Source organism: Stegostoma tigrinum, chromosome 3 (genome assembly GCF_030684315.1).
Source record: "Stegostoma tigrinum isolate sSteTig4 chromosome 3, sSteTig4.hap1, whole genome shotgun sequence".
Taxonomy (NCBI): Eukaryota; Metazoa; Chordata; class Chondrichthyes; order Orectolobiformes; family Stegostomatidae; genus Stegostoma; species Stegostoma tigrinum.
This window is the reverse complement of record NC_081356.1, coordinates 121,180,425-121,208,341: the sequence shown is the minus strand read 5'-3', so window position 1 is coordinate 121,208,341 and position 27,917 is coordinate 121,180,425. Positions and strand designations below refer to the sequence as shown.

Sequence of the window (27,917 nt, the reverse complement as noted above, 5' to 3'; positions counted from 1 at the left end):
GGCGGGGACTCCGGACCGGAAGTGCGGCCCTGTCCGGTCTCTTTCTCCTTCCCCCACGGCTGTGCTGCAGTCGGTCGCGGGTCGCGGCTGTTCGGTTCTTTCTCTCGGTGTCGGTGTCCTCCACCCCGTTCGGTGCCCACGATGAACACGGCGCTGTCCCGGGCTAACTCGCTCTTCGCTTTCTCGCTGAGTGTGATGGCGGTGCTGACTCTCGGCTGTTTCCTCACCACAGCCTTCAAGGACCGGACTGTCCCGGTTCACATTCAGGTCTCCAAAGTCATGCTGTGAGTAACAACTCTCTCACTCACCAAAACAAACCGGCACCGGGGCGCTGGTCCTTAACGTCCTCCCTCCCTCTCACCCCCCACCACTCCCTTCTCTGTCTACTGTCCCCTCCCTCCCCCCTCATCCCCCCTCCCTCTCATCCCCCCTCCCTCTCACCCCCCCTCCCTCTCTCCCCCTCCCCCCTCCCTCTCTCCCCCTCCCCCCTCCCTCTCTCCCCCTCCCTCCCACCCCCTCCCCCTCCCTCCCTCCCCCTCCCCCTCCCTCCCTCCCCCTCCCCCTCCCTCCCTCCCCCTCCCCCTCCCTCCCTCCCCCACCCTCTCACCCCCCTCCCTCTCACCCCCCCCTCTCCCTCTCACCCCCCCTCCCCCTCCCTCTCACCCCCCCTCACCCTCTCACCCCCCCTCCCCCTCCCTCTCACCCCCCCTACCCCTCCCTCTCACCCCCCTACCCCTCCCTCTCACCCCCCCTCCCCCTCCCTCACCCCCCCTCCCCCACCCTCTCACCCCCCCTCCCCCTCCCTCTCCCCCCCCTCCCTCTCCCACTCCCCCCCCTCCCTCTCCCTCTCACCCCCCCTCCCTCTCCCTCTCACCCCCCCTCCCTCTCCCTCTCACCCCCCCTCCCTCACCCTCTCACCCCCCTCCCTCCCTCACACCCCCCTCCCTCTCCCTCTCACCCCCCCTCCCTCACCCTCACACCCCCCCTCCCACTCCCACTCCCTCCACCCCCCCTCCCTCTCCCCTCACCCCCCCTCCCTCTCCCTCACACCCCCCCTCCCTCTCACCCCCCCCCCCCACCCCTCACACCCCCCCCCTCCCCCCCCTCTCACCCCCCCACCCCCACCCCCCACCCCCCTCCCCCTCCCCCCCCCTCACCCCCCCCCCTCACACCCCCCCCCCCCCTCTCACCCCCCCCCCCCTCACCCCCCCTCCCCCTCCCCCTCACCCCCCCCTCCCCCTCACCCCCCCTCCCCCTCACCCCCCCTCCCCCTCACCCCCCCCACCCCCTCCCCCTCACCCCCCTCCCCCTCACCCCCCCCACCCCCTCACCCCCCCTCCCCTCACCCCCCCTCCCCCCCTCTCACTCCCCTCCCCCTCACCCCCCCTCCCCCCCTCTCACCCCCCCCCACCCCCCCTCCCTCTCACCCCCCCTCCCCCTCCCTCACACCCCCCCTCCCTCCCACCCCCCCTCCCTCTCCCTCCCACCCCCCCCCCTCCCACCCCCCCTCCCTCTCCCTCCCACCCCCCCTCCCTCTCCCTCCCCCCCTCCCTCCCTCCCCCCCCCCTCCCACCCCCCCCCCCTCCCACCCCCCCTCCCCCTCCCTCCCACCCCCCCTCCCCCTCCCTCCCACCCCCCCTCCCCCCCACCCCCCCTCCCCCTCCCTCCCACCCCCCCCCCTCTCCCTCTCACCCCCCCTCCCTCTCCCTCTCACCCCCCCTCCCTCTCCCTCTCACCCCCCCTCCCTCTCCCTCTCACCCCCCCTCCCTCTCCCTCTCACCCCCCCTCCCCCACCCTCTCACCCCCCCTCCCCCACCCTCTCACCCCCCCTCCCCCTCCCTCTCACCCCCCTCCCTCTCACCCCCCCTCCCTCTCACCCCCCCTCCCTCTCACCCCCCCCTCTCCCCCCCTCCCTCTCACCCCCCCCTCTCCCCCCCCCTCCCTCTCCCCCCCCCCTCCCTCTCCCCCCCCCCTCCCTCTCCCCCCCCCCCCCTCTCCCCCCCTCCCTCTCCTCCCCCCCTCCCTCTCCTCCCCCCCCTCCCTCCCCCCCCTCCCTCTCCCTCTCCCCCCCCCTCCCTCTCCCTCTCCCCCCCCCTCCCTCTCCCTCTCCCCCCCCTCCCTCTCCCTCTCCCCCCCCTCCCTCTCCCTCTCCCCCCTCTCCCTCTCCCCCCTCTCCCTCTCCCCCCTCTCCCTCTCCCCCTCTCCCTCTCCCCCCTCTCCCTCTCCCCCCTCTCCCCCCCCTCCCTCTCCCTCTCCCCCCCCTCCCTCTCCCTCTCCCCCCCCTCCCTCTCCCTCTCCCCCCCCTCCCTCACCCTCTCACCCCCCCCTACCCTCTCACCCCCCCCTACCCTCTCACCCCCCCCTACCCTCTCACCCCCCCCTACCCTCTCACCCCCCCCTACCCTCTCACCCCCCCTACCCTCTCACCCCCCCCTACCCTCTCACCCCCCCCTACCCTCTCACCCCCCCCTACCCTCTCACCCCCCCCTACCCTCTCACCCCCCCCTACCCTCTCACCCCCCCCTACCCTCTCACCCCCCCCTACCCTCTCACCCCCCCCTACCCTCTCACCCCCCCCTACCCTCTCACCCCCCCCTACCCTCTCACCCCCCCTACCCTCTCACCCCCCCCTACCCTCTCACCCCCCCCTACCCTCTCACCCCCCCCTACCCTCTCACCCCCCCCTACCCTCTCACCCCCCCCTACCCTCTCACCCCCCCCCTACCCTCTCACCCCCCCCTACCCTCTCACCCCCCCCCTACCCTCTCACCCCCCCCCTACCCTCTCACCCCCCCCCTACCCTCTCACCCCCCCCTACCCTCTCACCCCCCCCTACCCTCTCACCCCCCCCCTACCCTCTCACCCCCCCCCTACCCTCTCACCCCCCCCCTACCCTCTCACCCCCCCCCTACCCTCTCACCCCCCCCTACCCTCTCACCCCCCCCCTACCCTCTCACCCCCCCCCTACCCTCTCACCCCCCCCCTACCCTCTCACCCCCCCCCTACCCTCTCACCCCCCCCCTACCCTCTCACCCCCCCCCCTACCCTCTCACCCCCCCCTACCCTCTCACCCCCCCCACTCCCTTCTCTGTCTGCTGTCCCCTCCTTTCTGTCTTTCCCTCTTCCAACCCCCTTCAGTCTCTTTCTTTCTTTCTCTCTCTCTCTCTCCCCTTCGGTATCCCCCTTTCTCTCTCTCTCTCTCTCTCCCTGCCACCATCACCATCTCCCTTTTTCTCTCTTTCTCTCTTCCCCCCTCCACTATCCCCTGTTTCCCCTTTTGTCTGTCTGTCTCTCTCCACATCCGCCTCTGCTATCCCCCTTTTTCTTCCTGTTTTCTTTGTAACATGCAGTTCTTAGTGTTGAACGTCCTGCACTTTTTTTTCTCTACAATGTTTCACTGGACTGTTTTTTATTTAACACGGAGTTTAAGCTTTTCATAGGCTCTGTACTTCCTGTATGTTTTTCTTCTAACGTACGTTCACGTTTTGAGTTTGTATACAACTGGGCTCCGTTAAGTGCCCTTCCCTCCACCCCACCTTCATTATGTATCTCCTTCACCCGAACGTTTTCTGTTAGCTGCCGCATGTTATGAGGACTACGTAGGTAGCTGTATGCACATTGTCCCCTCAAATTTATGTATTTATAAATAGCGCCTGCAACAATTACATCGGCATCCCCAGAACTGATAGTACAGTGTTTGCCTTTCGATTCTGCCTTATGGTAGCTTTGACCTTTCTATAATGGGGTACTGCCGCTGTGGGAGCGACTTAATGTTTGTATGTGTGAGTGAAGGGAGGGAGGAAGCGTAAACACCACCTGCTCACAGGAATGTGTTTGACGTGTGTTAACCAGAAAGCACTTACATTTTTAATATGTCGATTTTTCGCCGTCAAAAGATAAATGCGGTTTCATTTCCGTTGTAACGGCTGCCAATTGCTTTAGTCCACGTACCCACAAGACTGCTGCTGTCTGACCCACATTGGCGGTTGTTAAACACGATTGGATGAAAATCAAATGTAGCCATGCAAATATAAAATAGGAGACAGAAAACAGCAGATCAGACAGCATCTGTGGAGTAGCATTTCATGACTTTATCAGAACACAAATGTAGTATACCGTTCAGTCTCTTAACGCCCACACTTATTTTGTTCAAACTGAACACTGTCCATAATTGTCGCTCCTGTTCACAAATCGAAGTCATAAATACATGATGCATGACGGGTTTACTTGCTGTGTTATTTTTCAAATGGTCATGCTTTGCTTTTTCACATATTGCAAATTTGAAATAAAAATAGAATTTAAAAATAAAAATAGAATGTGTTCTGTATAGCTTGCATTCTGCCCTAATTTAGCAACTAGAACGTTCGTGTGGCCACTTGATCTGTACGTGAAATAACCTGAAGGTGTTTTACAAAGGTTTGAGCTATAGAACAGGGTGTACGAGAATACATGATATAAACTTTAAATACAAGGCTATAACACATGCTTTGTCCTGTGGCTCTTGAGATGTCATTGCTTTCAGTTGGAAAATATGAAAACTCTATTTACGAAGCTACTGAGTTGTGTGTGGTACAAAATCTCTTCACATGTTAGTACATGGAACAGTGTAGCACAAGAATAGACCCGTTAGCCCACCATGTCTGTGCCAAAAACACAAAATGGGAGAATTACATGGCTATATTCAGTTCAGAAGTTTTTAAATATTTATGAACGACTACACTGGTATTTATGGTGCACAGTGTTTGGTTGATGCTCACTATGTAAGTTCTTAACTTGTATAGAACAAGAGTAAAATATTGTACTGGACATTTAAAACAAAAAAAGTGATAGAGAAACTCAGCAGGTCTGGTAACATCTGTGAAGAGAGAAACAGTTAATGTTTTGAGTCCGAGATGACTACTTTTCTAAACTGAAGAGATCCTGTCAAAAAAGGTGGTGTGAAGTGGAAAATAAGGCCACGAGTCAGAGGTTAGAGATCAGAAATCAGTGATGTCACAGAACAAAAGGTGAGTAAAGCTGTAATGGTTGTAGGGAAGAGATCCGGTGCATCTTTTATCACTATAAGGTGTGATTTCTCTGTTCTTTTTGCCAGCCTACCTTTTTCATTCTTTTATAAACAATGGTCTAACCAGAATATCAATATTTATTTTCACTAGCCTTAAGGTTTGCCCTTCTATCATCCCATCACGTAAAAGCTGTGCTGGCTTTCCACAGCTCTCACTTCACTTTCTAATCTCCCCACAGGATCACTGCTTTCCAAAATGAGCCACTGCTGCTCAGTCACCATTTTTCTTCTTGGTCTTAACTCACTTGTTGGTGGCCCATTGCCTTTCTCTGTTGTGCCCCATGCTTCAGTCATCTTTCTTTTCACTTTGTTCTTGCTCTCAAAAGCCTCCAAAAGAACCTCCACCTTAGCTCTGTTTTTATCAAGGCCTCATTACCCCGTACCCCAATCTGTTCAGAGTGGTATCAGAGCTAAAAGGAACGGCAGATGCTCGAGAATCCGAAATAACAAGGTGTAGAGCTGGATGAACACAGCAGGCCGAGCAGGAAGGCTGATGTTTTGGGCCGAGACTCTTCATCAGAAATGGAGGTGGAGAAGGGAGTTCTGAAATAAATAGGGCGAGAGGGGGAGGCAGAATGAAGACAGATAGAGGAGAACATAGGTAGAGACGAGACAGACAAGTCAAAGAGGCGGGGATGGAGCCAGTAAAGGTAAGTGTAGGTGGGGAGGTAGGCAGGAGATAGGTCAGTCAAGAGCGGACGGACAGGTCAAGGGGGCGGGATGTGGTGAGTAGGCAGGAAATGGGGCTGCGGCTTGAGGTGGGAGGAGACGATAGGTGAGAGGAAGAACAGGAAAGTGCCAGGTGCACCTTGACTGCTCCCTGCTCCCCTCCAACCCCACCACACCTGGCACTTTTCGCTGCCACCGCAGGAAGTGCTACACCTGCCCCTACACCACCTCCTTCACCCCATCCCGGGCCCCAAGAAGACTTTCCACTTCAAGCAGGTGTTCACCTGCACATCTGCCAATGTGGTATACTGCATCTGCTGTACCCGTTGTGGCCTCCTCTACATCAGGGAAACCAAGTGGAGGCTTGGGGACCGCTTTGCAGAACACTTACGCTCAATTTGCAATAAACAACTGGACTTCCCAGGTGCGAACCGTTTCAACTCCCCCTCCCATTCCTGAGACGACATGTCCATCCTGGGTCTCCTGCAGTGCCACAACGATGCCACCCGAAGGTTGCATGCTGGATTGTACCTATGGTGCTATTAGAGCCCAACATAATTCCAAATACGTTACTTGCATAACAACAAGCAACTCATACCGACAGAAGCTCTCTCTATACATAAGTGGGTTGTGCAGGTAAATTGCAGAGCCCACAAAAATTTGGGTGACAATCGATCTGAGGTTGACAATTCATTTCCGTTGTTCCCACTCCATCTTGCTACTGGAAAAATTGTTTTATCAGGTAACCTGGCCTGAAATAATGCAACTCATATTCCGCTTGAGAACTCCGCAGCCCAATGGTATCAATGTGGATTTCACAAGCTTCAAAATCTCCCATCCCCCTCCCGCATCCCAAAACCAGCCCAGCTTGTCCCCGCCTCCCTAACCTGTTCTTCCTCTCACCTATCCCCTCCTCCCACCTCCAGCTACACCCCCATCTCCTACCTACTCACCTCATCCCGCCCCCTTGACCTGTCCGTTTGCCCTGGACTGACCTATCTCCTGCCTACCTTCCCAACTACGCTCACCTTTACTGGCTCCATCCCTGCCTCTTTGACTGGTCTGTCTCCTCTCCACCGATCTTCTCCTCTCTCCGTCTTCTGTCCGCCTTTCCCTATTTATTTCAGAAAGCCCTCCCCCTCCCCCATTTCTGATGAAGGGTCTAGGCCCGAAATGTCAGCCTTCCTGCCCCTATGATGCTGCTTGGCCTGCTGTGTTCAGAGTGGAGACTGCTTTGAGATTTTAATGGCTCTGTTGTATTATAAGCATGTACAGTTTTCATTTTTCTGATACTGTTTCCCTTTGACTATATTCAAATCTTTTAATTTCAGTTTTGTTGTACTGTCATGCAAATGGAGTAGTTGAGAGTCAAGTGGATGTAGAAAGGGAATTCAAGAAACTTTTTTTTCTGTTGTCGTACAGGTTGTACGCATCAAAGGAAGCTTCCTATTAATTAACTAGTGTTTTGGTGAACAAGTGTCAAAAAGGCTAAATCCAAAAAAGTGAGTTGGAGATGTGGGGCATATGAGCTGAAAGAGAATTCAATTTGACACACATTCTCCAGTGCTTAAAACCGTTAATTCGCTAATTTGCCTTTTAAAGTTCCTGCGAGTGGGAATATCCATCTGACACATCTGTACTGATTCAGGTATCTTTGACACTTTCTGTGCTTTATGCCTCTGATTTGAGCGTTTTACAAGTCTGTAATAGAGTATGCATCTGTATGGAGTGAGCATCTGTGGGTACATAAGATTTCTTGTTGAAGGTACGGTAGTGTTATGTATGTAATTATTCATTGCAGTGACACAGTGCAACTTTGGTTGGGGACTGTCATCTGAAACAAGAAGTCCAACAACGTTCCCTCAGCTTTTGTTAGCTCAGCATTCACTGTGTCCCCTGATATCTTAGGGTTCACCATCTACCTGAACAGTTAGTTGAACAATTCATAGGGGTACAGTGGAAACTGAAGCAAGACAAGAACCGGATGTGCTGTTTAAAAATGGCTCATTTACTGACATCTCAATATTTTTCCAACAGCTGCAGGACTCAAGTTCAGAATGTGATCATATACTCACCACTTGTTTTGAATGTTTTTCCCATTGGAAAATGTGACTCCTTCTAGGACTGAGCAGACTGTTTGCTTGTGGCACTGTATTTAATGCCAATTGTTATCTTCTATGCATCCCTTCAACACTCACACCTTTTTAAATTTAACTGTCTATTCTTAGTTTGTTATTACTGTATTTATTTTGTTTTTGGAATTACCCACCCAACACCATTATTGTAGCATTGTCACTAAGTATTATAATAATTCAGGGAAAAATGGACTAAAAGGTTGTATTGATTACTAATGTGAATCTGTTTTCTCTGGACCTACTCTCCCATTCTGGAAAAAAAAGTCACTGGACTAGTTGTCTCTGATTTCTCTCCACAAATGCTACCAGATCTGAATTTTTCCCACAATTTGTTTTTGTTACAATCTCTGGAATTTAGAAAAATGATGGCCCATTTCGTCGGACTGTTTAAATCCTAAAGCGTTTTGACAGAGCACTTGGAAGCAGTGTACGCTGGCTGGCATAGTTAAAACAAGGGGACGTCGTCCAAATGGTTGATCCCTTATCCTGAGAATAAGATGAGGAAAGTTCTTCAAAGAATTATAAATCCTGCGAATTCTCCATCCCAGGGGCTCAAGGATCCTGAGTCATTGAATTACATTCAATGAGATGAGCAGATGCTTGAGTGTAAAGGGAATCAAGGAGTATGGGAATAGAGCAGGCAATTGGAGTTGATCTAGGCTCCCGCCATTGAATCACAGTGCCAATACACAAGAAATAAGAGCCCACTCAAGGGCAACAGTTACTTACATTTGATCAGTATATCTTTGGGTGTAGAAAGTTGTGCGATCGTTTTAACCTAGGGCTTAAAAGGTCAAAGAATTTGAATGGTACGTAGATAAGCTATGTTCTCTGGAGAACATCCAGAACGCAGAGCATTAATCTGGAAAACTGCACACCATTGTAAACCAAAAGGCAATTAAAATCTCTTCATCCATCTGCTGGATGAAGCAAATGTTTTCAAGAGGTAGATACATTTGTTAGGAGGCCAGGGTATATGAGAATGTGGAGCACAGGCAGGCAAATAGGGTTGTGGTGAATACCTTCTACAGAATTATTATAACCCAGAAGAAGACTGATCAGCCTCTGTGCTGGTTTTTGACAAGCAATACTGCTGAATCCGTTCCCCTGGGCTTATTGAGCAACCCTGCACTTACTTTCTCTGGAGGTCTCTACCTGATTCCGTTTGAAAGCTCTGATTGTATATGTCTCTGCCACTCTCTCAGGTCATACATTCCAGATCCTAATCTCTTGTGAATTTTGTTTTTTTTTAATTTCTCTCCTGTCACTGTTGATTGTAAATGGCTGAACCAGCTTGAGAGAAACACAGGCTACAATATACCAAGTTTAAACTAAAGTTTGAAGTTTATTTTGAAGCTTCCTCCTTATTTTCAGCCATGGGATGAACCTCTGCTCTGTCTGCACTCTGCAGTCTTTCTCCACATTGAGTTTGCTATTCCTGGCCATATTCCATCTGGCTGAAGGCACCAAAACAGCAGTTAATTTAGGACTAAATGAAGCTTGCTGAGAACAGCTATTGAAATAGGTAGTTTGGGAATTGGCAATGTTACACTAATGCTGAAATTATGCTTGAGGCATGTCGAAGGAAGTGTACTTCTAACCATGACGTGTTAAAAGTAGAGTCCCTTAAATGCATGTGTTTCTGTGTCAGAGCACTCCAGTCCTCCAATGCTGTTAACATCTTTATTTAATGTAGTTTGGAAAGTGGCAATTCTACATTTTGACCATGCAGTTTTGAAATTTAGAAGTTTAGGGTGTCCTTCCCTGAGTGCAGATGATCTCCAACTGCCCACATGTCATATGCCCAACCTTTTCAAAGTACAGCGTGGCTGAGAGTAGTTTTTGTTACACTATCACAGCTTCTAATGATTGGTGGAATATCTATCTGTTACATGATGCCTGAAACACTCATTTATTGGCGTTGATCCAGAGATCAAGGTTGTCCTGTGTATAGAATTCTTATTTCATATGGCCAGTTCTCTAGGTCATCTGAAAATGCCAGACAGGTTTGTCTTGGGAGCTGTGCTGATGGCCTTTTTTATTTAAAGGTTGCAGCTGTTGCTGGTTTTGTTTTGATTCCAAGTATAAGTGGTTGAAAGTCTTTTGAGTCAGTGGAAGAAATATCAGAATATATTTTGGAAAACCTGGTACTGATCGGTGCTGTAAAGATTGCCTGTGCAGCCGGAAGTAGCTTAGTCGAAAATATCAGGTACTATTTGCATAGTTCAGCTGTTTTATCATGCTAGAGCTCAGAGTGACAGAGTCTCTGGTGGCCTTAAAGACTCGATTTTAAGTCAACCATGGGAAGTTCAAATTCCGCTGCGCTTCTGACTTATTTTGAAATGACAACAGTGAAGTATATAATGGGTAGGATGTTGCTGGATGTTTTGGAGAAAAGTTAACAAAAGTACCAGACAGAATCACTGTCAGCCATGTTCATTCTGTAGGTAATAGATATAGTAGATGAAATATTGAAAGATTTAGCTGTCTGTACCAAGCATATGGTTAACTGTGCAATGACACACACTGACCCAATAAAGTCTTCAGTGAATGAATAGAGTATTGCTAAAGCATAAAAGCTAGGAGCAGGGAGTAGGCCATTTGACCCTTCAAGTCTGCTCTAGCATTTAGGATTGTGGCTGATCCTCTAACTCAATGCTACGTTCTTACTTCCCCACTTTACCCTTGACCTTCAAAATCTAGACATTAATCCCCCTCTTCCTTGAAGACATCCAGTGGTTTAGCTTTCGTTGCCTTATGTGGTAAACAATTCCAGAGGTTCAGTAGCCTTTTGAGTGAAGAAACTTTTCCTCATTTCAATCCTAAATGGCCTACCTCATATCCTGAAACTGTGATCTTTGGTTCTGGACTCCCCAGTCAGAGAAGACATCATCCCTACATTTCGGCTGTATGTAGTTTGTGCCTATGGTGGCCTCTGGTGCCCTATATCCTAATAGGGAATAAAGGAATAGGATAGAATAATCAGCCCCTCAAACCTGTTTGATCATGGCTAATCTTAACATTGACTCCATTTGCTTTGTGATTCGGTTCCCGTCGATATGATATGACTGTACCTTTGAATACAGTATGTGGAATGTACAACTGTACTGTTTCACAGAATAAGCAGAGTGCTGATAAAGGCCGTTCAGCCCATCAGGTCTACTTTGGCACCAATACTCAGTCGATCACCTGCCTTTTCATTAAAATTGTGCACATCACTTCTGTTTAAAAAAAATCCACTCCTCTTGAGTACCTCCATTGGACCTGTCTCCGCCGGGGACTTCCAGCAGTGCCTGCTGAATGACAAATCTTTTTCCTCCCCTCTCATTTGATTTGTTTGCAAAATACTTTAAAATTATGCCCCTTGTTTCTCATCAGTTTAAGTGGGGACAGTGTCTCCCTAAATACTCTCATGATTTTGTAAACTTGTATGAAATCTCCTCTTTGTCTTCTCTTTTCTAGGGGAACCAGATGCAACTTATCCAACCTATCCTCATAACTAAAATTAACATGAAAGTCGGTTGTCACAACCTTAGGTGATAGCAATCAGTTAAATAGAGCTAAAAATATGGAGAGCTGTAGCAAAATACAGGAATACATAAACTGGTTGGGAGACTGATCAGGATGGAAAATAAACAGTTAAATGGTTTCTTCTTGACAAACCGTACATCAGCTCATGAGAAATTTGGGGCAGGATCATCTGCCATTGTTAAATTTAAATTGTCTTGTGCGCTTGTGCAGCCACACCTGAGCAAAGGTGAACAGTCGTCCCACATCTGCCAGAGCCTCTGGCAGTGGGAAAAGGAGGAAGGCTGAAGAGGAGTGGTACAATGCAGACCCATAACAATCTACAATCCAACTATATTACCACATTAGGAAGACAGATTTTAGACGCTCTCATTGATGTGTAGGATCAAACGTTACGATTCCAGTATAGATTCCTGGAGAGGTACCACTTATTTCAGTTGGTCATTCCGAGCATGTTCCCTTTATGTTGTATCACACTTCTAAAAAGTAAACAATAACAGACAATATTGGAAATGCTCAGCAGGTCAGGCATATTCTGTGGATTGAAACCAGATTCAAATTTGTTTTGTGCTGCTATTCACTAGTTCCTGGGATGCTATCAGGTTGAAAGGATGTATTTCATTATTGCATTAAGCTAACCTGCAGCTGAAAAGGCTTCTCCAGTTATCCCCCATCCTCTTTAATAAACTATCGCCTGGGCTGCTCAATGTTGCTCTCCATCAAATGTGGCCTAGTAAAGTGCAGTCACTCTCTCCATGCCCCTCGAGCTAAGGCTGCGAACTGTGAATGCTGAGATGTTCACCTCGGAGTTGTGAACCTGTGGAAGTCTCTACCACAGGAAGCTGTTGGGTCCAGTTCATTAGATAGTTCAGTTCAAGAGGGAGCTGGACATGCTCCTTGTGGCTAAAGGGATCAAGGGGTATGGGGAGAGAGCGGGAATGAGATTGCAGGTTCAGCTATGATCATATGGAATGGTGGTGAATGCTCAAAGAGCCGAATGTCCTTCTCCCCCACCTATTTTCTATGTTTCTGGGTTATCTAATGTTTGAATGCTTGTGCTGTCCAGTAGTTACAGGAATTGGGAATACACTGGTAAGTGAAAACCAGTTGTGACCTCTTACTAAGAAGCAGCACAACCTAAAAGGCCAGGAATTCTTGTACTCTGGTTGTGTAATAAGCCATGAGTCTGTAATTAGCTTGTAAAAGAAAATTCCAACTTGTTTACTTTGACAAGGTTACGATTTACATTGACCTTGTGTATTGAAAGCAGAGCTTGGTCTTTTGATTGCCCACTTAGAATTGATTATTCATTGCAGCAGCCCTTGGTGAAATTCAGGCAAGAGTTGATTAGATTGTGCTGGTAGATTTCAAATTGTACCTTTTGGAATCACATGGGGGTCTGAACAATTTGTATATATTTTACACTGGGCACACATTGGATTCTAACATGGGCATTAAGATCAGAAAAAGCAAAATTATCAGGATTATGGGGAAAAAGTCTGGCAGGTGGGAACAACTGAATGATGCTTTACAAAAGCCAGTAAACGTGTTGTGGATTGAATGGCCACTATCAGTGCTGTCAGATTCTCTGACTTCACATATTGCATCCACTTAATTTGGCAATGAAAGTGCTGCTCCAATTGAGAGAGTCTCACTGACATCATTTAATCTGAAATTAGTCTTTGTGATATAGTCTTGATTGCATTTATCTTGTGTTGTTGAGATTAAATGGGAAAGAGGCACATGTATGCACAGTGTGGATTTGTTGAGCAAAATACCCTGTCTTTCTGTGATATAACCACAATGCAATGCTTGTACTGTTTCCACCAGGAAAGGTGCTGCTCTGTTACATTTGGTGCGTGCCTTGATCTATCCTTGGCCCCTCCTATTTTCTACATGCTGCCCCATGGGAACATCATCTGGCAAAAAAAAGCATTAATTTTTACCTGCATGCTGATGACACCCTACTGTAGCTCACCACCAATCTCAATTTCCCCCATCGTCAGTATTCTGTACTTGATGAGCAGAAATTTTCAACGATTAAATATTGAAAGGATTGAAATAGCTTTTTTTGGCCTCTGCTTCAAACTCTGTGCCCTAATTACAACCTCGGTCACTCTTAGCAACTAAGTCAGTCTGTTTGCAAATATTTGTGTTGTATTTGGCCCTAAAATTGACGTCCAAATCAGAGATTTGCTCCATTACTAAGACCACCTATTTTCACCTCTGCAATGACACTGAACTTTGCCTCAGTTGACCCTTCATCTGCACCATCCCTAAATTCATGCTTTCATTACCTCTCCACCTGACTGTTCTCCTTGCATACCTGGCTGGTATCTGTCGCATAAGCTGAAGGATATCTAAAGTCTTCTGTTTGTTTTTTAAATCATATGAAGTCCCTCTTTACTGATTTACCTCTTTGCTTGCTGACCCACGTTGCCTCTTGGTAAAGCACCTTCTCAATTCAAAAGTTCTCCTTGTCTTTGAACTCCTCCATGCTCCTGCCTAATTCTGTAAACGCCTCCATGTCCACTACTTGTTTGAGATTTTGCGCTCATCTAGTTCTGGCCTCTTGTCTATCCCTCATCAACACTAGTGCCATGACTGCATTGTCTCAGCCCTAAATTGTAGGACTCCCTAATATTGCCTGCCCTCTCTACCTTGATTAGGTCTTTTAAGACTCTCCTTAAACCTCCCTCTTTAATTGTGATTTTGATCATCTGATCTATCGAAGATGTTGGCATAAAAACTAAGCTCTGAAGCTTCTGAAAATCCCTCAAAATGGGCTCAGTTTTTATACCTTGTATGTAAATGAACAGTAATTCTGAAATATCATCGATATCTGGGGCAGAGCCAGCATGTCTCAAACTGCCATGCATCTTCAGAGTGGAACTTGAGCCTTGAAGAGATAGTAAGAACTGCCGATGCTGTAGTCAGAGATAACAGTCTGGAGCTGGAGGAGCACAACAGGCTAGGCAGCATCAGAGGAGCACCACAGGTGATGTTTCTCATTGGGTTGCTTCTTCAGAAATGGGTGCTATTTCTAAAGAAGGGTCCTGACCCAAAACGCCAACTTTCTTGCTCCTCTGATGCTGCCTGGACTGCTGTGCTCCTTCATCTCCACACTGTGTTACCTTGAACCTCGAAGACTAACTTTTTCCTCCGTTCTATATAAAGTACCTTGAATGTGGTTTGCATAATAAGGATTCAAATATTTTTATTCCAGGAAAAATGTGGAAGATTTTACGGGACCCAGAGAAAGAAGTGACTTGGGATTGATCACATTTGACTTATCTGCAGATATCCTTTGAATATAATTTGCATAAAGGGAATGCTGCCTAAAACATTGGAACATCTCTGCCATATGATGGTGTCCAGTGAAATACCTTTACACTAATTTGGATTAAAAAGCTGCATAAATGATCCAAAACATAGCTACATGTTGCTATATCTAAAGCCCATAAACTGAGGGGTTTGAGAATTACACTGGAAGTTTAAGTAATGAGAAGAGCCATGACCCTGTCCAAACTGGTAAAGATTTCTTCCCTTTGTTCCCACAGACCTTGATCAGAGAATGTTTCAAAACTGATATCAAAAAGAGCATTTTAATTCTGATATAATTTGGAATGTCTGCTGTCAACCCTGTTTAAATGCCAGTGAATAGAACTGAGAATAGGCAATCCTGTCACGTTTGAATATAAGCTTTAGGCATTGTCTCCCAGTGCAAAATGTTTGATAAAAGCCAGTTTTTTTCTTTAAAAATGCATGTGAAATAATGTGACAGTTCATTAGTATATCTGTCTGGATGCTTATTTGAATGCTGATTGTTCGAAGCTGAATCTGTGTTTTAACATAAACTGAACTTGCCTTTCTGAGAATTGTTGATGCCACAAAGAAATGTAATACTACCATGGAATCATGGTTGTCAGGAAGGAGCTCGCCAACTTTTTTTTTAATTGACAAACATCCACACTTGCGATCTCTATTACCTAGAAGGGCAAGGACAACAGGAGGAAAGAGCACTTTTGCTTGTATGTTCCCCTCCAGGACATTCTCCATCCTGATTCGAATCACCACTCCTTCACACTCATTGGGTCAGATTCCTGAAATTGCCTTTCTGACACCACTGTGTACCACAGCAGTTCAAGAAGCCAGCCACCACCACTTCGAGGGAATTTAGGATGAAGAACAAATGCACTTATATTTACAGCCTGTGAATGAATAAATAAATACAAAATCAGACTGAAGAAACACAGCATTATTACTGAGTATCTTTAAAGTTAGACTTTTTTTTTTCCTGTTCAATAAGAACATTAGTAGATTTCCTATAAAGATGCTGCTGGAGTTTCCAGGTTTGGATCACAGCATATGCAGCGAAGCTCTATCAGGTGGGGTTGAGAATGCCGTGCCCTTTGGATAGAAACAGTAGAGATGGGACAGGCTGAAATATTTACAGTCAGTAAGAAAGGTAGGCATGGAGTTTAATTTGAAGCAATCTTCATCAAAAAAGACTAAATTGCCAAAGACAGTGAATGAGGTATGACATTTTGATAAATTCTATAATCTTATTTGTCCTGGTCAAGAGCATGACAGTTTAACGTCATCGCTTTAAGTGAAAAGTAAAGAGTCAATCAAGCAGATATCTTGGTTAAGTGCATTTCTGCTCAATTTCTCAACTATATACTATCCATACTAAGTTTGCCAATTACATGTAAAAGTCCCAAATGCCTATATTATTTCTGTAAAGAGGCAATGGTGTAATGGTAATCTCACTGGTCAATAGCTCCGAACCCGAGGCTGATGGTCTCGAGACATGGGTTTGAATCCTCCATTGGTGAAATGTGAATTTAACAAAATTCTGCGATAAAGATCCATCTTGGTGGAAACTACATAACCACTGTCGGTTTGTTGTGAGTATCTAATTTCCTTTAAGGTAGGAAATCTTCCACCTTTACCTAATGTAGCCTACGTACGACTTCAGATCACAGCAATATGTTCAACTCTTTAACAGTTATGGATGGGAAGTAAATGCTGGCCTCTTCAGCAACGTCCACACCTCATGAGCTTATATTTTGTAAATCACAGACATTATTTTTCTTGAGGTTTATTTTCCTTGCAGAAACAGAGTTAAATGCTCCTAATTATAGTTAGTCCACTTCAGAGCCTTGAATTGGACTGAAGCAAGAGCACAATCTGTCAACTCACTTTGTGGTTGATATGAATGATTGAGCAGTGTGAATTTGCCACCAGTTAATCTTTTTCACTGCTTGTTCTTTTTCTTTAACGGCATTGTACATTTGAAGCCAATATTTGACTGGAATGTCAAGCAACTGTTCTTGTATTTGTCAGCAGAGTACAAAACTAAGAATAATGTGAGTATGTTTTCATGAAATCCTGTTCAATAGAAATTTAGAGAATATCTGGCTATTTGTTGTGGCAGCAACGTGAAAATTTGAAGGTCGTCTTGCCCTGTCCAGTGCCAGGATTAAAGATCAGTGCTTTGCAATAATGTAGAGATTGGAGTGCAAGAGGTAGAATTCAACCTGTCATGGCCCACGTAAGTATCAGCTTAGGAAGAACTGGGAATGATATTCTGTTGGTCATGTTTGAGAAGCTAAGTCACAAATGAATGCCCTCTAGATCATTGTCTCATCCATATTCAAATTGGCAAAAGTTCAGAAACTTAGAAGGTTAGATCTGTGGTTGAGAGATGATCTGGTTGGTGGACTTTTGATTCTTCTGGGGAAATTGGGAACCGCTTCGCTGGAACGGACTCTACTTAAATTTGACTGAAACCAGTTCCATTTGAACATATGAATTGGGAGCAGAAGTAGGCTACTCAACCCTTCTAGGCTGCTGTCTGATCCAATAAGATAATGGTCGATCTGGTTACTCTATTTCTGTGGCCCCCATAATCTTTGAATTTTATTAATGCGAGAAGCTCTTTTACTCCAATGCTAATCTAACTACCCCATCTTAGAATTCTTCAAAGACTCTGCTTGCATTGCCTTTTGAGGTAGAGAGTTAAAAAGATATTCCACCAACTGGGGGATAATAAATCCCTGGTTCTAGGCCTGGTGAATGGTGCCCAGGTGTGCTTTACATTAACAAAAGGAAATGGATGATGGTTGGATTCATGACAGTCCCTTTTAAAGCAGCACAAGAAAAAATTAGACTTTGGAGCAACAAAGTGATTTGTGAAAATTACAGTAATTGACAAACTTTGATAAAGAGATTTCATGGCTAAGGTCACAACAAGGGAAACATAGAAAAACTGCTTGTACAAATATGAATTTTCAGCAAAGTACATGAATTGAAAGAAATAAATTGATTTGATCTCGTCACATGGTTGTGAGTGGTCAAGATTTGACATCAAAATTTGAAATGACAGGATACTTGACATTTTTCTTAATAGGAAAGTAGAAAAGAGATTTGTATAAACGGTGGCCCAAAACGTCAGCTTTTGTGCTCCTGAGATGCTGCTTGGCCTGCTGTGTTCGTCCAGCCTCACATTTTATTATCTTGTATAAACGGTGCCTGCCTGATAACAAAGGGCAGTAAAGGAAAAGGATCTTAGCTCAGTAACTCAAGAATTAGAATTGGTTTGGATAGAACCTAAAAATAAGATTAGGAACAGGAGCATTAATAGGCGTAATCTCTAGGTTCTCTTATAGTACTGGGCAGTGTATAAATCTGGAATTTAAGGTGCATGTAGTGGGATGTGGTAATCATAAGGGCTGTAATCTTATGAACAGAACAAAGTAAGGGTCCAGTACTATTGTGTGGTACAAGTTCATGGAATGCATTCAAGATCATCTTGTAGATCAGTTTGTCAATGAACCGTGCAGACCTGGTATTTTAGATGACTATTTTGCAGTTAGGTGGAGTTAATTAACCCTGTAAAAGGGGCTATGAGGAAGAGTGATCTACAACAAAACAAACTACTTGTGCATGAATGCTGGGTTGGCCGAAATGCATTGGACAAGTGGGTTACAGACTAAGCAATGGCATATATTTAAAGAAATATTCATTATTGACAGCAAATGCACATTTTCTTAAAGATGACAGTGATAAAATGGTCTAACTATATTTCATAAGTGAAGCTAAAGATAATGTTAGATTAAAAGAAGAGGCCTTGAATGATGCTGAAAAGAGAAGTTAGCCTGAGAATTTTATAATTTATCAAAGGATGTAAAAGGAATTGATGGACTAAAAGGGGTAAAAGTGAAGATAAATGACGAGAGACTTATAGGTTGTAAAAATGCTTGTTGGTAAGAAAATATCAAAACAATCTGTAAATGTAACCTTGAGTGTCGTAGAGGCATAGACAGAAGAATTTTATGCTGAGGAATAAGGAAATTGCAAAAATATAAAGTGAATACTTTCTATCTGTCTTCACGGCAGGAAACCTAAAATCTTCCAGCAATAGTGGAACGATAGTGGCAGGAAGAATAGAGGAGTAGAATATTTTGCATGTGGAAAAAGACAGCAGAAAGCTACAGAGCAGGAGGGATTTGGGAATTCTTGTGCATGTATGACAAAAATCTAGCATCCAAGTCCAGCAGGTAATGGTGAAGTCACATGGAATGCTTGCCTTTATTTCAGGAAGAATTCAGCATAAAAATAGGGAAGTTTTACTGAAGCTGTACAAGATACTAGTCAGACCACAGGTTTGAGACCCTAACCTAAGGAAGGATATATTAGCATTGGAGGCAGTTCAGAAGCAGTTTTCTAAGTTGATACTGGTTATGGTGGGACTATTTTATGAGAAGTAGTTGAGTGGGTTGGGCCTGTAATCATTGAAATTTAGAGGAATGAGCAGTAACCTTGTTGAAACATGTAACATTCTTAGGGGACTTGACAGGATGGATGTGAAGAGGTTGTTTTCCCCTTGTGGGAGAGTCTGGGACCAGAGGGCATAATTTCACAGTAAGGACTTGCCCATGTAGGACACAGAAGGAGGATTTTCTTCTGAGGGCAATGAATCTTTAGAATTCTTTATTGCATAGTTTTGTCGAAGCTGGGCCACTTGAAATATTCAAGGCTGGAGAAATATTTAATCAGGAAAGAAATCAGGAGTTTAAAGAGAAAGGCAGAAATGTGGAATTGTGTTATCAGATCAGCCATGATCTTTTTGAATTGTGGAGCAGACTTTTAGACATTTGGACATTTGTATCTTATGGGCGTGTTTATTACAATGGGAACGGAACACATCAACATTCCATTTGCCGTTCTAATCAAAACACGTAAAGTTCTTAAGTAGCTTGACAGGATTACTGCTGGGAGGATGTTTCTGCAGCATAGGAAGTCTTGATGTAATTGTCACACTCAGGGCTGTGAATCTCTGAAATTCTGTATGCCAAAGAGTTGTGGGTGCCCAATCGTAGACCGTATGCTAGAGAAAAATAATCTATGCTTGGAAAGTAAAGAAATTGAGAGATAACGGGGAATATGAAGCAGAACGTAGGTTGAAATACGTGCTCCTATTTCTTGTGTTCTTAATTTTCAGATTCTTGATGCTAATTTGGAGTCATGAGTTGAAGCAGATATTACTGTAAGGATGGACTTCAGTGTGGGTGGCCTTGACTAGGCTGAGGGGGAATGAAACATGGCATATTGAAACTGATTAAACTCTGCAAATGAAAGAGAAACACAGTAGGTCAGTCCCAGTCTATGGAGAGCAGATGGGTGAAGATGTCTCTGGTGTGTACCCTTCATTAGAACTGCCTCCACATAGATGCAGACTGACAAGCTGAGTTCTTACAGAATTCTGTTTGTGGATTCTCAGCACCTGAGATTTTTTGGTTTCATTGTGATATGTACTGACACCAGTCACATGCTATCTCTACAAGTTTTTTTGAATTCTGTTTGAAAATGCAGGCACTGAACCAAGTTGTTCTCTGGGACAAGATTGTTCTTCGTGGCGATAAGACAAAATTGGATCTGAAAGATGTGAAGTCAAAATATTTCTTCTTTGATGATGGAAATGGCCTCAAGTAAGACATTTCTACCCATCTATAGCTTAACGTGGCAGTTTTTTTTTGCCAAGCTACAGCTTTTTTAAAGCAGCCATAACTAATTGAAATAATGCACTTATCCGTGATTCACAAATGACAGTTATTCCCAAGTGAAGCTAAGCAAATGATTTACAGACATTAGAGGTGGGATGTAATGAGAAATATCGAACTAAACATAAGCGTGTTGGTAAAATACAGCTCTGTCAGCATCTGAAAACAGACTGAAGCAGCAGTGGAACACTTGCTGAAACTGTTCTGATGAACTAACCAAATTGTAGCATTATCTTGTCTTTCCAGTTGAGTGCTGGATTTAATGTATACAGAGTATTTATTCGCTGAGAATAAAGGAATATGTTTGCTTCCTTTACTCAATCGTTGATTATGTATGACCAAACTGTCAGCGCCCTCTTACAGACAGCATTTAAGATCTTGAGTAAATTCAAGTGTCACAAACTACAACTGAGAGTCTGCATCGAGCTAAATTTGCATCATTTTGCTGGTGGTGGTGCAGCAGTGGTTGGGTGAGTTGAGTTGGAGAAAGACTCTGTTCTCTTGCACAATTTTCTAAAGGCTGTGAATCAACCAAAGAAAGCATCGACACTGCCCTTTCTCTGGATTTCCCATGTGTGACGCAGAACAGAGATAAACTAATTGTTTGCAAAAATTAGCATTGACCTCTGGGTTGTTGGAAATGGGAGTTGCAGCTGGGCTTCCTCAAAATTCCTTCTATCTCATGCTTGCTCGCACTGAACTCTCTCTTTCAAACGCATGTGCGTGCTCGATCTTGCTCTCCCTCCCTTGCCGAATGTTTCCCGTGTTTGCTGTTGCTGTCTCTTGCCCTTTGTGAACCCCCCCCACGTCCTCATTTACATCAAAAGCTTTGAGATTAAAGTGGAATTCCAAAATGATCAACAACCTTAGCAATTCTTCATCTGCCCAGTGTGCGATTTAGTAGTGAAGACAGTGAGACCAACAAGAGCTTTTTGACATATTGCCTGGTCGGTAGATTTATTAAATTTTAAATGAAACAATAAACATCTATTTAAATGTCATTCTATGAATTTGAAATGGACGAATATTAGAAAATATCCTGAGGTGGAGAATTGAGAGAAAGAGAAAGAAAGAAATGTGTTTGAGCATCAACACTTATGAAACAGAGGGAAGAGAAGAAGGATGAAAGGTAGATGTAGAGAGTTGGTTCAAGCTTTTGGTTCATTGATCAATACCTCCTGAGCAAGATTGAGGGGTTAAATACGCTTGAGCAGCATTACAGTCCAATGTGGGTTTGACTGCTATCAAAACATTGCCCAGTCACCTGTTTTATCCTAGCTGCCTTCCAGCTTTAAAACATTTTTCAGCCTAGTCATTAAGGACATGGATTATTCACATCAGTGAATCATCAATGGATACATGAGAACACAGTGTACGTAACTGCAGCAGTGGCTACCTATAATAGTTCTACTCTTATGATCAGTTGCAATAAATTACTTATTTAGACAATGAAGTAATCTGCCCCTCGATTAATGTAATCATCGCAATACTGTGACTGTGTTGTTAGAGTGAGAAGTGTTCAGGAGGGTCATTTTTGTAGTTTGGGATGCAAAAATAACCAATCTTTTAATGAGTTGTAATGGTATAGTTAAGAGAGCTTGAAAAAGGTTTGGTGCTTTGTGGGAAATTTAATATCAAGACGATGCTGTATGTAGTCATTTGCCCTTCACATCCAGGGTTTAGATTGGGTGTAGTGAAATCTGCATCTCTGTTACACTTGTAAGGGCCTTCAGTTATTAGAGCTAATGTCTATTGTAATTTTAGATTCCTTCTAAAATTGGGCTAAATTGGTTAGCTGTTGGTAGCATTGTCAAAGCCTTAATACAGCATTTCCCAAAGTTGGGGGGGGAGGGGAGTTTGGAATAAGAGGGGTTGGTTCAAGTGGGGTCATGAGCAGATATTTTGGGGTCCTGAGTTCTGAGGCAGCTACTGAGCTTATAACAGTTGTGCTCCTGTGCTTGCAGTTCTCACTTGGGCTATATTTTTCGAACTTCAATATGTTAGGATTTGGGATTTTGGTGTCCTGTTCTACTGTTGTTGTAATTATCTTACTCAGTTTAATAATCAGATATGTGAACTGAACAGGTAATAAACTCTTGAAGTTTATAAAATGAAAACTGCCTGTGCAAATTTTTAGCCGATGTATTTTTTTAAGCAGTCTGTGATATGGTTAAATTCCCAACAAAATGCACGCTGCCACTGCTAGTTTGTATCCCTTTATCTACTTTGCTGTTGGCCAGGAATATGGTACTGAATCTGAACTCTGATCTAGGGAAAGTCAGGCAGAGGCTAAAGCAGCAAGAATTCACATTTGATCCAGTGATTCATTTTGGGAAAGTGAATGTGTGAATGAGATTTGATGGTCCACATTGCTCCACCCTAAATAACTGATCTTTGCGGTGTTAACCAACGACATGGTGAAATATCAGTGCTGTTTCCCATCAGTGCAAGTACATGCCTGGGTGAGTCTTTACAGGGAGAAGGTAGGCAATGGTGATAGATCAAATGTTCAGTCATTAATGCTTATGTGCCATCAAGGACCTGTGGCAGTGACATTGAAGAATTTAAAATTTCCAAAAGCTCTTTCCTATATGTACCAATACTGTTGATTCTCGATTTTATGTATAAATTTGCTTAATTTTTTAAATGTAGAAATGCATGCGTACGACTAGTTTCAGAACTGGTAACGAATGAAACATTTCATGACCAATTGAAAGCGATTTCAGTATGGGAGCACTGGAAAAAATTTTGTGTTCATTGAAATTCTTTTTAACGGGAAGCAAGACCTGCATCTAAGGGAGAAAGGAGTAAAGGGTTACAACGGATTTAGATGAAACAAGAGGAGAGAAGGCTGAATTGGAACATTAACACCATATGGAAATAATAGGTAGAATGCCCTGTTTATGTTGATTATCCTATGTAAATATATTTTATGTAAATAATACCATTCAAGACCAGTGGCTCAGTGGTTAGCACTGCTGCCTCACAGCCAGGGACCCAGGTTTGATTCTAGCCTCGGGCACGTGTCTGTGGAGTTTGCACATTCTCCCTGTGTTTGCGTGGGTGCCCCAGTTTCCTCCCACAGTTCAAAGATGTGCCGATCAGGTGAATTAAGCCATGAGAAATGCATGGTTACAGAGATAGGATAGGAAGGTGGGTTTGGGTGGGATGCTTTTTGGAAGGTCATTGTGGACTCGATGGTCAGAATAGCCTGCTTCCTCACCGTAGGGATTCTGTGAGAGCCTGAACCCCTCTGCATCTGTCTACTCCATTAAGAAGTTCCTTCAAACTTATTTTCAGAGGAGATTCGGGATTTGTCTTATGAAGAAAGATTGAGGAGGCCATGATTTTAAAATGAGAGGTACAGATGTAAAATGGAGATGAGAAATTATTTCTCTCGAAGGATCTTGAATCTGTGGACTTCATAATTCCAAAGTGTGATGAATGATGGGACATTGAATGAATTTAAGGAGGAGAGAGATTTTTAATTAGTAACAATTGAAGGGTTGCAGAGAGCAGACAGGAAAATGTAATTGAAGCTGAGATAATAAGAGCATGATCATATTAAATAGTGCTTCTCTCCACTTCACCTGATGAAGGAGCAGAGCTCCAAAAGCTTGAGATTTCAAATAAGCCTGAAGGGCCATAAGCTGGTGTCATGTGACTTCTGACTTTGTCCACCCCAGCCTAACACTGGCACCTCCATGTCATGGCTACTTTGACCAAGTTTCAGTTATCTGCCCTAATATTTGTTTGCAGCTCAGTGTCAAATTTTGTATTTATTATTCAGTGAAATGCCATGAGTGTTTGTTATTCTGAAGGTGTTTATAAATACTTTTTGTTGTAAAGGCTATTCAAAGTGAAAACTATTTTCTGCTTTCAGCCTAATTGTTTGCTCTTTCGTATCAAGTGTTCCTAAAACTTGCTAGTCTTTTCAATTTACAATAACACCAAATTATACTTATATGGCATAACATCCTAAAGTGCTTAACAGGAGTGTAATCAGATAAAGTAGTCCACGAGGTGGCTTTAAGGACTGATTTTTCAAGGAAGAGTTAGCAGCCGTTAAGAACAGAATTTCGGATTTGGGGAAGAGATAGAACATAGAACAATACAGCGCAGAACAGGCCCTTCGGCCCTTGATGTTGCGCCGACCTGTGAACTAATCTAAGCCCCTTCCCCTACACTATCCCATCGTTATCCATATGCTTACCCAAGGACTGTTTAAATGCCCCTAATGTGGCTGCGTTAACTACATTGGCAGGCAGGGCATTCCATGCCCTTACCACTCTGAGTAAAGAACCTGCCTCTGACATCTGTCTTAAATCTATCACCCATCAATTTGTAGCTCTGCCCCCTTGTACAAGCTGAAGTCATCATCCTCGGGAAAAGACTCTCACTGTCCACCCTATCTAATCCTCTGATCATCTTGTATGTCTCTATTAGATCCCCTCTTAGCTTCCTTCTCTCCAATGAGAACAGACCCAAGTCCCTCAGCCTTTCTTCATAGGGCCTGCGCTCCAGACCAGGCAACATCCTGGTAAATCTCCTCTGCACCTCCTCCAATGCTTCCACATCCTTCCTGTAATGGGGCGGCCAGAACTCCATGCAATATTCCAAATGAGGCCGCACTAGCGTTTTGTACAGATGCAGCATGACATCACTGCTCTGGAACTCAATCCCTCTTCCAATAAAACCTAACACACCGTAAGCCTTTTTAACAGCACTATCCACCTGGTGGCAACTTTCAGGGATCTATGTACATGGACACCAAGATCCCTCTGCACATCCACACTACCAAGAATCTTTCCATTGACCCAGTATTCTGCCTTCCTATTATTCTTCCCAAAGTGAATCACCTCACATTTATCCGCATTGAATCCATTTGCCACCTTTCAGCCCAATTCTGCAGTTTATCCAAGTCTCCCTGTAACCTGCAACGTTCTTCCACACTGTCCACCACTCCACCGACTTTAGTGTCATCTGCAAACTTACTAACCCATCCACCTATGCCTGCTTCCAAGTCATTTATAAAAATGACAAACAGCAGTGGTCCCAAAACAGATCCCTGTGGCATACCACTAGTAACCAGAGATGAAGACATATTGCCATTTGCAGGGGATGAAAGTCGCACATCTGCAATTGGCCAGAATTGGTAGGAACAAAAGCAAGGGTTGCTGGAAAAGCTCGGCCGGTTTGGCAGTATCTGTGAAGAGAAATCAGAGTTAATTTTTCAGGTCTGTAAGGATCACCAGACCCTAAATGTTAACTGATTTTTTTTTTTCTTCACATGCTGCCCGACCTACTGAGCTTTTCCAGCAACTTCTGTTTTTGTTCCTGATTTACAACATCCGAAGTTATTTTGTATTTTAGAATTGGTAGGACTCTGTTCTAAAGGGTGATACAGCTGCACTTGGGGAAGGACAAGAATGTGGAGAATGGGAAGGACAGAAACTTCTTGATGTATATGTGTAAATGATTGTGTTGTCCCATTGAAACATAACTTGTACACTTGGCATTTTCTTTTGACAGGGGTAATGAAAACATCACTTTAACTCTGTCCTGGAATGTGGTTCCAAATGCTGGGATTCTGCCTCTTGTAACGGGTACAGGTCACAGTTCTGCTGCCTTTCCAGATTCCTATGAGATGACAAAGAACTATTGAACTTTTGACTGATTTCCTTTTGTTATATTACCTTCTATTGTTGTAATTTGAAGCTCATAACTTGGAACATATTTTTATATCCAAATATCATGTTTGTGTGGCTGGGGTGAAAATAAATCTAAAAATTCACCCAAGTGAAAAGAAAATGGGTGATGGTTTTGTATTTTTTGTAACAGGCGCACAAGAAATCCTTTTACATTGTAATGTTTGTGTCCAGATTCAATTCCCATTGTAAAATTAAGCAGGGAGAGGTGTTGGAGACATTTATTTCCGTGCACTAATCTCTTAGTTCCTCCACTCTCCCACCCTCCCAAGTCTGGAAAACACCTTCTCCCTCTAGTGTTCAATTGTGCACAGCAGACATTGGCAGTGCACTGTTTACAACATGAATTTCAGTTTCTTTTCCAAAGCCAGAACTCATGTTACAACTTTGCCAGCCATTCAGTGTACTGAGAAGGGAGGGAACTCAGTCTCAACTGTGCTTTCTTTGCTTCCCCAGCCCTAACCGAAATAAAAGGCCACTTTGACTCATTTTGCATCCTTGAAGAAAATGACTCCTTTCCTAATAATTATGGTACTTCGTAATTCTTCCTCTAACTTCTCAAACTCTAGTCTAAAGCTGTAAAAAGTCTCTGTTTATTCAACAGGGTAAGGATTTTCTTTTTACAATAAAACAAAATTGAATCCTATTTCTCCGATATGGACGGGCTGTTTTATTTCAGGACTGTTCATGTTTTTCTTTGCATATTGAAAACACACAGTAAATTGAAGCATGAGTATTTATATCGAGTGATCTGAAGACAATTGCTGGAGTCTAAAATTTGCTTGTATCCTACAGCACAACAGCTTTTATATTGTATAATTACTGTGAATTGCAACAAATATATCAGTGTACGTATTCTGTGGAACAGAATATCTTAATCCTGTTTGTGTTTTGTTTTTTTTTGATGATTAGTCACACTGTACATGGACAGCTATCAATTTAGAAACCTGAGCCTGAGAGATTTTTAAACTGATTAAGGTTAGGGTGACTGTACTAGAGAAGAAAATGTGTGTTTGAACAAAGGGGCTTGTTTTTGTTTTGCCTGTGAGCAGTAAAGTGGTCGTGACCTTTATTATCTTATTGCCCGCTCCCTCACCAATAAATGTATAAATTAAAGGAACCCAGATACATACCATGCTGTCTGCTGTTCTACCTAATGGCTTTGCAATCTGGACTGAATGTAGACATTGAGACTGCATGTGTGTTCATAGTGCTTCTGGTTTTTTTCTGCTGTAACATTGGAAATCAGGACCATGTATCATATCGTGTGCGATTTGCTGCTCCTGGTACACATGCCTATTTGTTCTTCTGGATTTCCATGGGCATATGATGAAGTGTTCCAAAATTAATTGCAACCTAATACAATTAAATGCTTTCCACATTTCTCCAAAATAATTTTATGGTTAGAATCCCATTGTGAATATTAGTGCTCTAAAGTTTGACTAGTAAACAGCAGATAATGACAGTGGCTTGGTGTAGCTTGTAGATATTGACAACTTGTGATAGAGCACCACTAGAATTCCATCTTGTCCTGCAGGTAAGCGGCTTATCACCTGAGCATGCTTGTTTGAGATAAGCATTTTAGCATTTGATGGAAGCTCCCGTATCATAATGTTAGGCTGGTAGTTGAGCCTGGGTCTTCAAGCCCTTCATATCTATTACACTGTGTTGTTGTGCATTAATCATCTTTGTTTATTCCTACCTGAAATCTTGAAGCATATGCAAGCAAAGTTTGCAAGGGAAC

At 44.3% G+C, this 27,917-nt stretch overlaps 1 protein-coding gene across 1 annotated transcript; it reads left to right on the top strand.

Moving 5' to 3' along the window:
- Nucleotides 1-27,051, top strand: spcs3 (signal peptidase complex subunit 3). The gene is made up of 5 exons (XM_059644859.1): nt 1-284; nt 14,624-14,699; nt 16,695-16,769; nt 20,278-20,393; nt 25,998-27,051. The coding sequence occupies exons 1-5, from the start codon at nt 142-144 to the stop codon at nt 26,128-26,130; spliced, it is 543 nt and encodes a 180-aa protein (XP_059500842.1). The 5' UTR covers nt 1-141; the 3' UTR covers nt 26,131-27,051.
- Nucleotides 27,052-27,917: the final 866 nt, after the last annotated feature.